Source organism: Octodon degus, unplaced genomic scaffold (assembly GCF_000260255.1).
Source record: "Octodon degus isolate 3935 unplaced genomic scaffold, OctDeg1.0 scaffold00061, whole genome shotgun sequence".
Taxonomy (NCBI): domain Eukaryota; kingdom Metazoa; phylum Chordata; class Mammalia; order Rodentia; family Octodontidae; genus Octodon; species Octodon degus.
The window spans coordinates 7,627,894-7,642,358 of NW_004524637.1; the positions used below are offsets into that span (position 1 = coordinate 7,627,894).

Sequence of the window (14,465 nt, forward strand, 5' to 3'; positions counted from 1 at the left end):
TTAGGATAGATACATAGTTACATTCTCTTAATGAATAGAGTGATTTGTTCTAATGGTGTTTGTAAATAGGATATCATGTCCACATCTTGTACAGCAATTAACCACTAGGAAGAATGTATGCAATGTGTGAATTATTGAAACTGTCCTACCAATTTGGTTTGAAATTGTCTCATTGCTATTTGTTTCTCAATAAAATTATGGGAAAAAAAAGAATCTAACCAAGGAAATGTCTTTTACAGTGAAAATTTTCAGTCATTTTAAACTTTACCCCTCAACCAGAGATTTCATGGCTTTATGTAAATCTCTTCTCTCCGGAAACTGAAAAAATAATCTTACAAAGGGGCCGGGGAGATGGCTCAGTGGAATAAGTGCTTCCCTGGCAGGTGCAAGGGCCTGAGTTCAATCCCTGGTTCCTTTTATTATATAAATTAATTAATCATCATCATCATCATCATCATCATCATCATCATCATCATCATCATCTTACAAAATACATTTCAAAGACTCTGGGAAGATGGCAGAGTGGTGAGCAGCAGAGAAACAGCCTCCCCCAGTTTTGGAGTCCAGATGCTGGAATACAGCTACACCAGGAAGAGGTGAAGGAGGGTAATGGGTCCCCAGGATCCCGCAGGGATCCTAAGTGAGAACTGCAGCCCTCAGGCAGAGCAAAGCGAGGGACCTCAAGGCAGAGGGGTGAGGGACGCGGCAGCGCTTCCCCCTGAGCCTGGGGTCATGCCTGGGAGAGGTGGCTGAGACCTGCAGAGGCACAGTGACTGCTGGTGACCCCAGAGGCCTCCATGGAGACTCACAGCAGTGGAACAGAGCAGTAGAAGCTGTGCACTGCAGAGGCAGCTGGGTGAAGGCAGTCCCATTTGGGCGTCCCTGGAAGGGGCAACTGGCTAACTGCCACTTTGGAAAAGGGCCAAGTGAACTCAGCATTCACTAAAACCATGGGTTGGCTCCATGTAGTGGCTCCCAGTGCCAGAGTGAGCCACAGCCATGGGAGATACGCATGGTCAGGGAGCTGAGCTCCTAGCTGGACACAGGTCAATACTCCAGTACCAAAAGCCTGCCTGTACACAAACAACAAACTCACTGGGAAAGATTAGGAAAACCACACCTTTCACAATAACATCAGGGAAAAAAAATGAAATACTTAGGAATCAATCCAACAAAGGAAGTAAAAGACCTTTACATTGAAAACTATAGTACTCTGAAAAAGGAGATTTAAGAGGGTATCAGAAAATGGAAATATAACCCTTGTTCTTAGGTAGGAAGAACCAGTATAATGAAAATGGTTATACTCTCAAAATGGTTATAGAGGTTTAATGTAATCCTGATCAAAATACCCATAGCAAGGGCTAGCTAGATAGCCCAGTGGATTAAAGCACCAGCTTAGAAAAAAGCAGGGTCTGGTGTTTGATTCCCAGCGTGCTGGGTCAGCCCCACCTCCAGGATGTGCTAAGATGGTGATTGAGACTGGGTGTGGTGGTGCACGCCTATAATCCCAATGCTTAGGAGGCTGAAAACAGGAGGATCACTGAGTCCAATCTGTGTAGTGAGACCCTGTGTTAACTACAAAAAAAAAAAAAAAAAACACATAGCATACCATACAGAATTAGAACAATCCTAAAATTTATTTGGATCCAGGAGAGAGCTAGAATACATGAACCATTATGGGCAACAAAGGCAAGGTAGGGGGCATCACAATCCCTGACTGGAAATTATACTGTAAAGTTACCATGATAAAAACAGCATGGTTTGGGGGGTGGATACAGGGAACAGAATCAAGGCTCAATGCAACAAATTTGAAGATGCAGAAACAACTCCAGACCTGCTCTGCCACCTTATCTTTGAGAAAGGGATCAAATACCTTCACTGGATGAAAGACAGCCTCTTTAATAAATGGTGCTGGAATAAGCCATTTTTCACATGCCAAAAATTAAACCTAGAATATATAAAAAATTCAGACCCTCCAAGTTTAAGGACCTAACCCAAAAATGGACATCTCCATTAAATATATTTCTCAGATGACAAACAGTAAATACATGAAAAAAATGCTCAACATTTTTCTCATTGAAGAGATACAAACTGAAAGAACACTGAGATCCCATCTCATTCCTGAAAGAATGGCTATCATCAAGAAATCAACCAATAGTAAGTGTGGGCAGGGCTGAGGGGAAAAAGGAATCCTTGTCCACTGTAGGTAGGAGTGTACTGGTGCAACCAGTGTGGAAATCCGTGTACATGTTCCTCAATAAGTAAATGAACAGATTCTTCTCAGCCCAGCTATACCTCTTCATGGTGCCTTCCTGGGTTAATTAAAAGCATCACACTACCATAATATAGGCACACCCATGTAAACAGCAGTGCTGTTTGCAATAGAGAACTCTTAGGACCAACCCAAATGCCTATCAACCGATGAGTGGGTGGAGATGGAGATATAACTACAGATACAGATAGATGTCACTCAGCCATAAAGATGAAATTGAGACTCTTACAACTAAGTGGACCTTGAGACCATACTCTTAAGTGAAATAAACTGGACACACACATAGAAAAATTGCGTTGTCTCGCTGGTGTGAGAAACTCAAAGTATAAATAATATCCAAAATACATCATAGATATTGCAAAATAGGAAGAAATTGTTCAAAAGGAAAGGGGAACTAAAGAAGAGGAGAGGAAAAAAGGGAAAAGAAAAAAGGGAGAAAAGAAGGATCAATTGGAAAAGTAAGCAAGCTTTACAAATGAGTTGAAGAGAGGGGAGGGGAATGGGAAAACGCACAGATCAGATTCCGTGAGGAATGCGATCGTCATGCAGTCCTAATGTAGGTCCATAAAACTGACTTCTAAGAAGCTAAAAATGTACTTATAATACTATCAATTCTTTGGATTATTATTAAAATTCAGGAGTATTTCAGTGAGTAACAGTACATTTTATAAGCAAGTCATTCTTTAAACACTAGGAATTTTTCATTTCTCAACATTCAAAAATAGAAATAACAGGTGACTTAATTTTGGTAGGGTGGGAACGAAGGTTCAGCATGCTGAAATGCTTTTATTAATTTTTTAAAAATTTTTTTAATATTTATTTATTTTGTGTGTGTGTGTGTGTGTGTGTGGCCAGTCAGCCCACCAGGGGGCGGGGCTGGCTGGCATGTGGTGCTGGAGGATTGAACTGTGGTCCCTGTGCTTTGCTTAGCTTAGCTTGTTCTAAGTAGGTGCTTTAGACCACTGAGCCATCTCACCAGCCCATGAAATGCTTTTAAAAGTATGGCTTTCGGCTTCTCGCATTTCAGACTGAAAGCACCTCAGAAGTCACCCCATGTAATTCCTCAGAAGAAGCAAGTGAAACCTGGAGTTGAGAGAGTTTTACAAAGTCAAAACGGGACAAGAACAGCGCTGGCCACTGGCCTGACCTCCATGGCTCTGTCCTGATTAGCTTTCTTGTTAGAACAGCACAGAACAGGCCTGTGAGGCAAATGCAGGCTTCTGCAGTTGAACTCCAGAAGGATGAAAGAGTAGAAACACTTTCAGAGCAGACACTGTGCCCTCGAGGGCAAGGTGAAGAGAAATAAGCCCGCCATATCCAGGAAGACAGTGCTGAATCAGTTCTTGTCTTTGAAAACGGATTATAGCAAGGAACAATATTATTACACACGCAGACCTTGAAGGCAGCTGAGCATCAGGGAGACTCGCCCATCTCTTGGAGGAAAATCTACCACAAGGAAGTTGACTCAAACTTCGTTTCAGTTCTATCATACTGAGCTCTATGACATGCAAACCATTCCCCAAAGTCCTTACAAATTGCTAAAAAAGGTGCAATGTCTAATAGCTTCACTGTGGCTTTTATTTACAAAGTAATTCATTCTTGGTCAACCTGACATTAAAGAGTCAGATTTTTCATGTATTAAACATGTACCTTACAGTTTACTGAAGTTCTTTTAATAATTATGTATATGCAGTTATACTTATTGAACTTCTTATAAAGATTTTGACTTAATGATTATAGTTTCTTATTACAATGCATAATATTTTCTCCATGACCTTCCATTGGTGACAGTTATGATTAATTCTTACATCCTTAACCAAAAAGAGGGAGAACCCCAAAGTCTGTCTTCCTAAGGGTCAGCACGGAATGGATGCCTCTACCTGGAGCCCCTATTAGAAGCAAATACAGGTCCAGTGAAAATGGCGCAGCTAGATAGTTGTGCAAAGAAACCACGTGTCGGGAATCACTCCTGAAGTGGCCTACAAAGAACTGCTTACATTAAATTAGTAAATCCCAAAGATGTTGTAGGAAACCGTGTCTCTGAGATACTTTGAAGATTTTTCAAGGGTAAGACTTAAAATTCACAACTGTAAGATATTATTTGCTATTTTTCACTCACACTGTGTCATGAATTTACAGTGTAGTCTTATGATAGGTGTACAGTACAAGTTACATATATGTGGTCGTGAAAAACAGTAACATTTAGGCCACTGTTACAACTCAAGGACCAATATTTTCCCAAATGATCAATGCATAATGCTACAAAATCACGAGCAGGTACAACAGTTACTCACAGACAACAAACTAGTAGATTATAATGCAACTAAATGCAGGAAGTTTATCAGTATGGCTTTAGATTCTAAACTGTTAAGAACTATCACTAAGTTTTAGTGTACACAATATCAAAGAATATCTAAGTATATGAAAAGACTAAAACATTTTTAATTTCTAACTACACTATAGACATCTGTGCCCGTAGCACACTGCACAGGCAAATGAGGACCCTGGTTTCCTCTATCAACTCTTGTGTTAAGGAAATTTACATATATATGTGGGTGGGTGTGCACAGATAGAAAGACAGGGAGGGGGCGTGCCACTCTTGTCCTCATTTATTTGTGGTTTGAGAAATACAGGTATTTGTATTAAAATATTTTATAATATGCAGTTATAATCTATATTAAAAGCCTATTATTTAAATGAGTTAAATACATTAAAATTCTCTCAAGTTCTCAATTTTAATTTCTAATATGGTAAACATCAGACACAGGGGGTCCTCACTTTTTTGGGGGGTTTTGGTAGAATCGGGGTTTGAACTCAGGCCCTTGCCCTTGCCAGGGAAGCGCTTATTCCACTGAGCCATGTCCCTGGCCCCATCCTCAGTTATTTTTAAGTACATAAATAGATCTTAGTTTTACTTAAGTATTTTATTGAATTAGTACTATGTGGAAATATTAGTATAAAATATATTCAAATGACACTGATTTGACAACTCTTCAATAAATCTGAAAAGGTAGGTTAACTATTGATAATAGTAAAATAATATTCCTTTCCAAAAGCCTGAAGAAATGCCTCTGAAAATTTTCACAGGGAAATACTTGAAGAGATTAATGTAGCTAACCTGATTTCAATATTACACCATATATGAGGCATTACTGAAAAGCATGTTTAATTTTTTACACTAGTACAATAAAAACACACCGCCACTAATTGCCATCAGAATACTCATTTCCAACACAAGTATCTCACTTTTTTTGCCACTTTTTAAAGCAGAGAGCCCTTTTTTTTTATTTTTAGGTTTCCAACAAAGTTCCGTTAGATTATCTAAAAAGCACTGTTTAATATGCTTAAGTCATTGAGCGGGAAATGTTCAGCACAAGATTTAAAATCTTAACCACCACCAAGCTCTGGGCCCTGAGCTTGCTCGGCCTCTCCAGCCTGGAGGGAGACGCCATTGACAGTGGCCAAGCCAGGTGGCCACAGGCCCACCCTTCGCAGTCACCGGACAAGCTACATCAATTCTTGCCTGGAACAAGAGTGAGCCGGAAAACTCTAATAAAGAATCTGGCATTACATGGTAAGATCTCTCTTAATTCAAATTTATCAATAATACCCGTCCAAATTTATTTGCTTCTGTCTTGTTTTCATTTTTCAGTTGACTTTTTGTGTATGTAATTTTAATAATTTTATACCCAGGCAGAAATGAGTTCATCCAGCCCAGTGAAAAATCCCTCAAACTGGAATAACCTCATCTTGCTTAGGAACGACATGTTCTGCCGCTCATTCACCATGATGAACGCCCCCACACACCCAACTCGAAGTGTCACTTTGCCCTTGGAATGCACCTACAGGGAGCTTCCAAATGGTTCGCTTAAATCTTCTAAAAAGGGTAGCTGCAATTACTATGCAGGCAGCCTTCTCTGAAAATTTCTTAAACTCTTGGGAAGCATCCATGACTGGGTACAGAAATGCTAATTTCCAGCAACTTCTATTCCAGTCCTTGGCTCAGGAGTGGCGCTGCCATTCTCGTTCCTCCGCATGCTGCGAGGTCAACTTGCCGTCACATTCGGGGCGCCCACAGCGGCACAGAAACCCCTGCGCACGCTGGCGCAAGCCATGCGCCCATCGAGGGGTGGAAGGGGGGGGGTGTGCGCCGGTGAGAGAGGCTGCGGCTAGGGATGCTCGGGGTCTGCGAGGTGGCGTGCAGGCGAGTTCTGCTCCGGGGACTCAGCAGCCTCGGGCTTTCATCCGGAAAGGCTGTACCCTCTGCCTGGGCTGAGGCCCAGCCCGTAGCTACAAGGGCCAGGATCGGTAGCCCGCTAAGCCCAGGCGGTGAAGCCGCCATCGTCGCCACGGCCGCCACTGCCTCCCCCTGGCGCTGCCCAGCTTCGCCATCCGGGAGCAGCACAAGGAGGAGGGCAGGGGCCTCCACTGCCTACTCCGGTTAGTTTGAATAGCAGCCAGCTATTGCCCCAGAGCTTCTCAGCCTCGACAGTCATTCTTCGAGACAAGCACAAGACGGTGCGCACCCCTGGGAAGTGACAGCAGTTTCAAGATCTATCCCAGATTCTCTTTGGTTTTAGTTAATTTGCAAAACTGAATACCACAATGGAGCCCTTAACTTTCTCCCTTAACCAATTAGTGATATACACAGACTACGGAGCCTAGTTAGATGCATTTAAAATACCGAATGAGGCACAGAAAGCGCTAAATTCCATAGCAAAATAAGAACATCAATAGTAATTATTTCCAGGTCTGAACTGATTATTGAGATGATGATAGACAAAATTGTGCCTAATGTGGCTTGCTAAAAGCCAAAGCTTCAAAAGCATGAAGGCTTAAGAGCAGAGACGACTATCCTCCTTTGGGCTGTACCCAACCCACGGCTGTCCTTAAGGGTAGCAAGCAGCAGCGGAAATGAGATTCCCTACTCAAGTGTCTTAATAGCTGTACAGTAAAAGAAATAAAAGAATTGCATAGTAAATATTGATTCCAATAAAATGTCTCTCTTTGGGGGGGGGCGGTACTGGGGATTGAACTCAGGACCCTGCGCTTGCCAGGCAAGTGCTTACTCTACTAAGCTGTCTCCCCAGTCCCTCCAATATAATTTCAATTACAGAAGAAAGAATGCAGTTTGGATCTATCAAACTTTAGGTACAGAGTTTATAAATCCAATACTCTTTGAGTAAAGTTCTAAAAAGCAAGTCATTTCTTTGTATACATAAAATATTCACAATCCTTTGCAAAACATAATTTTACAACAGAAGCTTTAAGAATTGAAAGTAAAACTTTAAGGGTAATGTGGCTCAGAACTGAGAGCATTTAAAAATCAAAAAGACATACCAGGAATTGGAAGATTAAACATAATAAAAGATGTCAGTTCTCCATAAATTAATCTACAATTAATACAGTCCCTATCCAAATTACAAAAAGGTATGGTATTTGAAAGTTTAGAAAAGATTCTAAAATTTATATGGAAAGACAGAAGTCCTAGAGCAGCCAAAATGTCGATATGTCATTTTTTTATTTCGGCTTTTTGGTTTTGTTTTGCTTGTGGCTATGTAGTGGACAAAGACTGCTGACTGCTGCCACATGGGACAACTTGGCTGAATGTCACAGTGAAGTGTGTGGACATGGGAAGTACACAGTGTACTATTGCATTTATATAACATTGTCAAAATGACAGAACTAGAGACAATGAACACATGAGTGGATGCCACGAGTTAAAGGGGAGTTGGCAGCTGCAGCCATAGAAAGCCAACAGGAAGCCCTCTTGGGATCACAGTCTCTGGTATCTTGAATGTGGCCATGGTCACATGACTCACACACGTGGTCCAGCTGCACAGAACTGGCTGGTGCCAACCTGCAAGCCTAGCACTCGGGGGAGGCTAGCGTGGAAGGACCACACATCTGAAGCCAGCCTGGGCTACACAGCATGAGACCTTCTCTCAAAAAGAACAGGAGAAAACCTTGCCTACAACACTACATACGTGAACACAGAAACCTGACAAAATCTGCATAAGTAGGATGAATTATAGCAATGTATCAAAATCAGTTTCTTGATTATAATATTTTATTATAATTACACAACTTGTTACCACTGGGAGAAATTAAGTAAAAGATATATGGGATCTTTTATATCATTTCCTTACAACTGTGGGTTGATCTACAATAAACTCAAAAGATAAAAACAACAACAAAAGACTTAAAAATCTAGTATGAAAAATAAAATGCCAGTCACTGCATGGCGCGTTCAAACACTCATCACCACACCTGGCAGACTTTTAGGCCCCAGGTGAGCAGCCATACAATGTGTATTCATCTGCCCCGAGTCCACAGGCTGACCCCTAATTTGTTCTCTTCTTCGTTTCTCCTCTCCCCAACAACTCCTTTATAACTGTTTATAACAAGCCCCGGGCAGTCTGACTCCTCTGTGGTACTTGGGTGCTTGACTGTCCCATGGGGTGACCTGTATGCCGGTGTTAGCTATGCCACGAATTATGGCCCTGTTCTGAGGGCCTTGGTGGGTGGGGCCTTGGTGGGCGGTGCCTCTGTGGACAGTGCCTCTGTGGATGGCGCCTTGGTGGACAGGTGTGAATGCCCTGTGGCTTCGTGTTCTCTCTGTACAGTGGCACCTCAGCTCCTGAATTTCAGTCTTTTTATGATTCTGGCTGCAAACCAAATTGAAAGAGAACCCAACCAAATTCCCCCATAAGGTTCACACTCAGCCGAACCACTGAATTTGCCCCAGTTAGCCAATTGGGTTTGTGACCAGAATTACAGAAAGAATTAAGCGTGTGAGCTAAGCTATCACCGTAGGTGTAGCTTCACGTTGCCCCACAGTGACTCACCATATGTATTGATTAGTATTCAGGACTCTTCATTCCTAATTTTAAAATCTACTAGATGGTACAATTTATATTGCCCTGTAAAAAAAATTAAAATGTCAGTTATTTGTTGTTCATGGTGACACTGCTTCTAGTGGCCATTCCTTCTCATTTCAGGAGTAAGTGGCCCTGATAAAAAAGTTTTGTTTTTTACCCTGGTGACTGCTGGAAGAACTATGCAATAGCATTGTCGTCTACGAAATGAACACAAGATAAGGTTGCAAGCTCCGGAGAATAAAGCAGGTACCTTTGCTGGCCTTGGACGTACCTCACTACACTTACTAAGCAACCACCTCAGCATGCACTGGTACCCAGGATGCGGCATAACATATGGACTAAGCAGCACAACCTGTTTGGGTTACAAACACCGAGCTAATACAGTGTGTAAGTCCAATTTATTTATTGTTTTGAACTTCTTGTGTTCAGAGAGCTCTCACAGTGCACACCATTTCTGTACATTTCCCCAATCTTTGCGAACTTTACAAACTACCTGTCATTTGTAAGCAACAGAACCTGACTGTCAGGGTTTTGTCAGTAAGACGGCAAGTGGTGTCTAATATATTCTGCCTGTGTAAAAGTCATGACATAGGACTCTTCTGCTCTCCACAGAAATATTTAAATATATATATATAATATATATATAATATATTATATATTCATTTTATGCATTTGGTACAAAGTCACTACACAGATCACTACACAGATCGGACTCCCAGTGATCCTCCTGTTTTCAGCCTCCCAGCGCTGGGATTACAGGTGCGCGCCACCACGCCCGGACTCTCTGGCTCAGAGCACCCTGGGGGCAGGGCTGGCGCAGCATGCAGGATGGGATGGTCCCTGTGCTTGTCAAAGCAGGCACTTAGTCTGCTGAGCCAGCGCACCAGCCCTTGAAATCAATATTTCTAAAGGTGCTACTGTATTCTTGGACTGGTTATTCGATATTCTCCCTTCACTTTCCATCAGTTTTTCCTTTGGAACGTAAGGCCACACCCTTCCACCAGTGATGTGCTATGTATTCCAGCCAGCCTGCCATGTGTACAGGTGCAGGACAGGGGCTTACCTACAAGGGAGGTCCCATCCAATGGCCCCAAAGGGGCAGTTTTATGTGCTGTGGCACCTACTGTATCACTTTCAATTTTATTTTATTTTATTTATTTATTTTGTGGTATGAGGGAATGAACTCAGGACCATTCTGAGCTATCTCCCTGTACCCATTTTTTTTTTGTGCAGGGTCTCGCTATGCAGATCGGACTCGTAGTGATCCTCCTGTTTTCTGCCTCCCTAGTGCTGAGATTACAGGCATGTGCCACCATGCCCGGACTCCATCGCCAGCTCAGCGTGCATGGGGGCGGGGCCGGCGCGGCATGTGATGCAGGGATCGAACCCTGGCCCCTGCACTTGCCTAAGCAAGCGCTTAGCCCACTGAGCTATATCACCAGCCCTCATTTTCAATTTTAGAGAATCAAATAACCAAACAGAATATTTCCCCCAAATAACTAAGATCTACAGAATTAAGCATTCATTTATCAACATATGGCTCATTTATATGATCTTTAGCATCTTGCTCTTAAATTAACAATCTTAAATCTTTGCTAATTTTTAATTCAGAAAGGTAACACCAACAGTATTTTTCTTTTTGTATTTTAGGGAAGGGTCTACAGGGTGTTCAGGGTCTTACTACTGGATCAGACTTGTAGTGATCCACCAGTTTATAGCCTCCCAAGAGCTGGGATTACAGGCGCATCACCACATCCAGTCTCAACTGCCATCACAGTGTGCCCTGGGGGGGCGGGGCTGGCCCGGCAGGCCTGGGGATCGAACCCCTGGCCCCTGCACGTGCTTGCAGGCACTTTAATCTGCTGAGCTATTTGGCCGGCCTACTGACAGTATTTTTCATCTCTAAGCAAATACCAAATGGCAATCACTGCGGAATAAGAGCACAAGCGACTCAATGACTAACCACCCAAGACAGCACAATTAGAAGCCAGCACAATGCTACCTTGATTTTTCTTTCAGTGTCATCCAATTTCGACTCCGCTGAAACCAGTTTCTTTGCCAGGTCATCTCTTTCTGGTAGGTGTCTAGCTTCAGAGATCTTCTTCAGTTTCTGTAAGGAAAATTTGGTCCTGAACAGCTCACTCTCCGTATCTTTCACCCTTTTCTCAGTTGCTCGTTCTTTCTCTTGAGATTTTCTTAAGCGTTCTTTGAGGGCTGTAATCTCATTGTTGTGACGAACTATAAGCTGGGAGATTTCATTCTCTGCATCTCCAAACCTATTCAGGACTTTCTCCTGTCTGTACTGTACCCGCTTCAAAGCCTTGTTTTCTTTCAGCAAGTCGGCAAGCTTGACCTGGAGTTCAGACACTTCATTCTGCAGGGTATTGATCTTCAGCAGTCTTGCAGAGAGCACTCGTTTTGTCACGAGATCAGGATCTTTCCAAAGTGGCTCTCTGTTGAGGCTTTGGGACCGAAATCCCACTCTGACTCCCTTTCTGTTGGGTGCGCGCTTCGGGCTTGGTTTCCTAGGGGCTGAAAAGGAATAGTGGTCAGATAAGGCGAAAGCTACGCAGTGTGATTTCACTTATTCAAGCACAAGTTGGTCCATAACATGGTTTAATTTTGTTCTTTAAAAGGAGATTTTTAGGGCTGGCGAGATAGCTCAGCAGACTACGCGCCTGATGAGGCAAGCGCAGGGACCCGGGACCAGTTCCCTGCACCACATGTAGCAAAAGCAGGCCACAGAGTCCGGGTATGGCGATGCACGTTTGTAATTCCAGTGAGTCCAAGTTGTGTAGTGAGACACTGTACCAAATACATAAAAAAAGATTTTTTTAAAAAAGAAAATTTTATAATACGTCATTAACCATAGAGTCCTATTAAGGCTTTTAATATGCTTCTATTGAGAAGGTTTGGGAACCTTCTAAGAACAGTTCAGAATATGAAGATCTGCCAGCTGGAGAGAGAGCTGAGCAGCGCAAGCACCTGCCTGGCGTGAGACATCCAGCAGTTAACATGAAATCATGAGATCACTGTAAGGTGCTGTAAGAGATGGCCTCGCCAGGTTTTAGCACTTTGAACATTACAGATTGGACGGCGGATCAGAATCCTGGCATGCGCACCGGCAGTCAAGCCCTTTGTGCCTGGATAGCTGGCATCATTATTTGAAACATAAAAATGTTTCTTCTAAATTTAGTTCAGCTTTTTATTTGGGGAAACAGGATGACAGCATGCTGCGTCATCAGAAGGCCTGGACCCGGGTGTGTGGTGTGTGTGGCTTAGCGACTCCGTGACAATCCCATGGAGCCCTTAGGAAAGCAGCGGCAGCACGGTGCGCTTCAAGACGCTCCCGCAGGGAACTTCTTGTGTGTGTTGCTCAAATCAACATCTGACCTCATTTAAGAGCAAGAAAAACATTACACCCTAGAAACTTGCATGTAGGAAACAGCTGAAGAGCACACACCAAGTCACAGCACTGCTCCAGAATCTGCCAGGTTTTCCTCTCACTAAAAGTTCCTAGGACTCTGGTCTCCCCTTTTGGCTACCAGCAAGGGTAAAGGGTTCAGGGTCGATAAGCCGCAATATGCGTGCACGCGTGCGGCAGCTCCAAGTCCATCCTAGGTAAGCATAACGAAAGTCACCGCCAAGGTCACCTCCAAGGTCAGCTTTGTCGAGGAGGAAATACTTTCCAGAGCTCAGAAGGGGGAAAAGCGGAGGAAACACTGAGCCAGCCTCCCGTGCTGAAAGCCACGGCTACCTGGTTTGCTATGTAAAAACTAGCAAGAAAATAACAATTTGTACCATTTAACATTATAAAGCTTCGTTAGAACGATGAGAAGGGTTATAGGTGCTGTTGTGAACATCCACGGAATCGGACACGCGCTTGGGCGCCTGGAAGGGGAGATGAACAGCAAGGAGGACCGCCCTCGCGGGACGGGAAGCACCACCCAGCGGTAGGCATTGGTCACACCTGGCTGGAAGCTCACTCGCAGTGGACTGTGCCACGCGGAGATCACAAGACCTGCGAGGCGTGAGTGGGATTTCAGGAAGTTGATCTTAAGGGGCCCTGCGTGGCCGGGGAGATGGCTCGGTGGAATAAGCGCTTCCCTGGCAAGCGCAAGGCGCTGAGTTCAATCCTCGGTAAGAATCTGGGTAAAAGCTTTTCACGGACACTTTATTCAACTATTTAGCCACAAAGGGTTTTCACAGCCAACTGTTTAACATTCTAAAAATCTGAACATTTGCTTTCAGGATGTTTTATTAGTCTGACTGACTACAAACTGATTGTTAACCTAAAATAAAAAATGTCCTACCTTTTCATTTTTATTTTTGAAACTATCAAGAGGAAACAAAGTGAGAGAGACGCAAGAAAACTCCCTGCTCAGGCTGGTTCCGCACCTGCCCCTTGTCAGTCACCACTGCCAACGGGTGGAAACACTGACTTTTCTTACCTCAGGTGTTGAAAAAGGAAAAATAGTTCCTTTTTTAATACTAAAAGTAAACTATGCATCTAACAAAAATCAAGACAAGCTCATATTACTGATTTTAAAATAAATGGGTGAATATATAATATACAAAAATGCATAGCGCAAAACCCCATTAGATTATACACAGATATTCTGCTAGAGTATCAATTTTATTTGAAAAAAATAAAACACTGAAAATAAGAAGGCAGATTTGCTATTAAAAATGCAAATCCATAACGGCAAGAGTCTACAACGCTGCTGTGTTCACATTTGCCTTTTCCACAGTTTTTACGCTGGTGATGGGATTTTAACCAGGAGAAATTAGTGTTCAAAGGAGGGCATCGTTTCAGTCATACTGCTTGGTCAAAGTGGTCAAATTAGCATAGAATTTTTTTTTAGCATAGATTTTAATTCTTTCAAAAGACAGTGCCCAGCAGAAAGCAGCATAAGTCAGAGAGAAGACAATAATTTACATTTCCTAGTCAGTGCCGAACCTTTTTCACAGCCTTTTCTCAATTATATTCTGGAGTAAGGCTTACATAGTGCTGGCTCCTGAACCAGGTGGCCGTTACTACTCAGGGAGGAGGTTAAAAAAAAAAAAAAAAAAAAAAAAAAATTAAAGTACTCCTAAGCGTAATATCCTAGGCACACAAATTATTTCTTAGGAACAATAGATGTGTTTTATGGGGGGAGGAGAAGGGAATGGGGGAAGGGGAGGGTGGGGAGGGGAATGGGGAGGGGAGAAGGAAGGAAGAAAAGGGAGAATAAAGGAGGGAAGGAGGGAGAGGAAAAAGAAAAAGCTCAAGCCTAGAAAAAGAAAAAAAGAAAGGCACTGAATTGTTAGAA

General features: G+C 42.9%; 1 protein-coding gene across 1 annotated transcript in view; it reads right to left on the reverse strand.

Annotated features, from left to right (window-relative positions):
* Lca5 (LCA5, lebercilin) overlaps positions 1 to 14,465 on the reverse strand; it is a 46,503-nt gene that overhangs the window by 30,239 nt on the left and 1,799 nt on the right. The window contains exon 2 of the mRNA XM_004634371.2: positions 11,156 to 11,685. Coding sequence (XP_004634428.1) covers positions 11,156 to 11,685 — 530 coding nt within the window. The remainder of the gene's footprint in view (positions 1 to 11,155; positions 11,686 to 14,465) is intronic.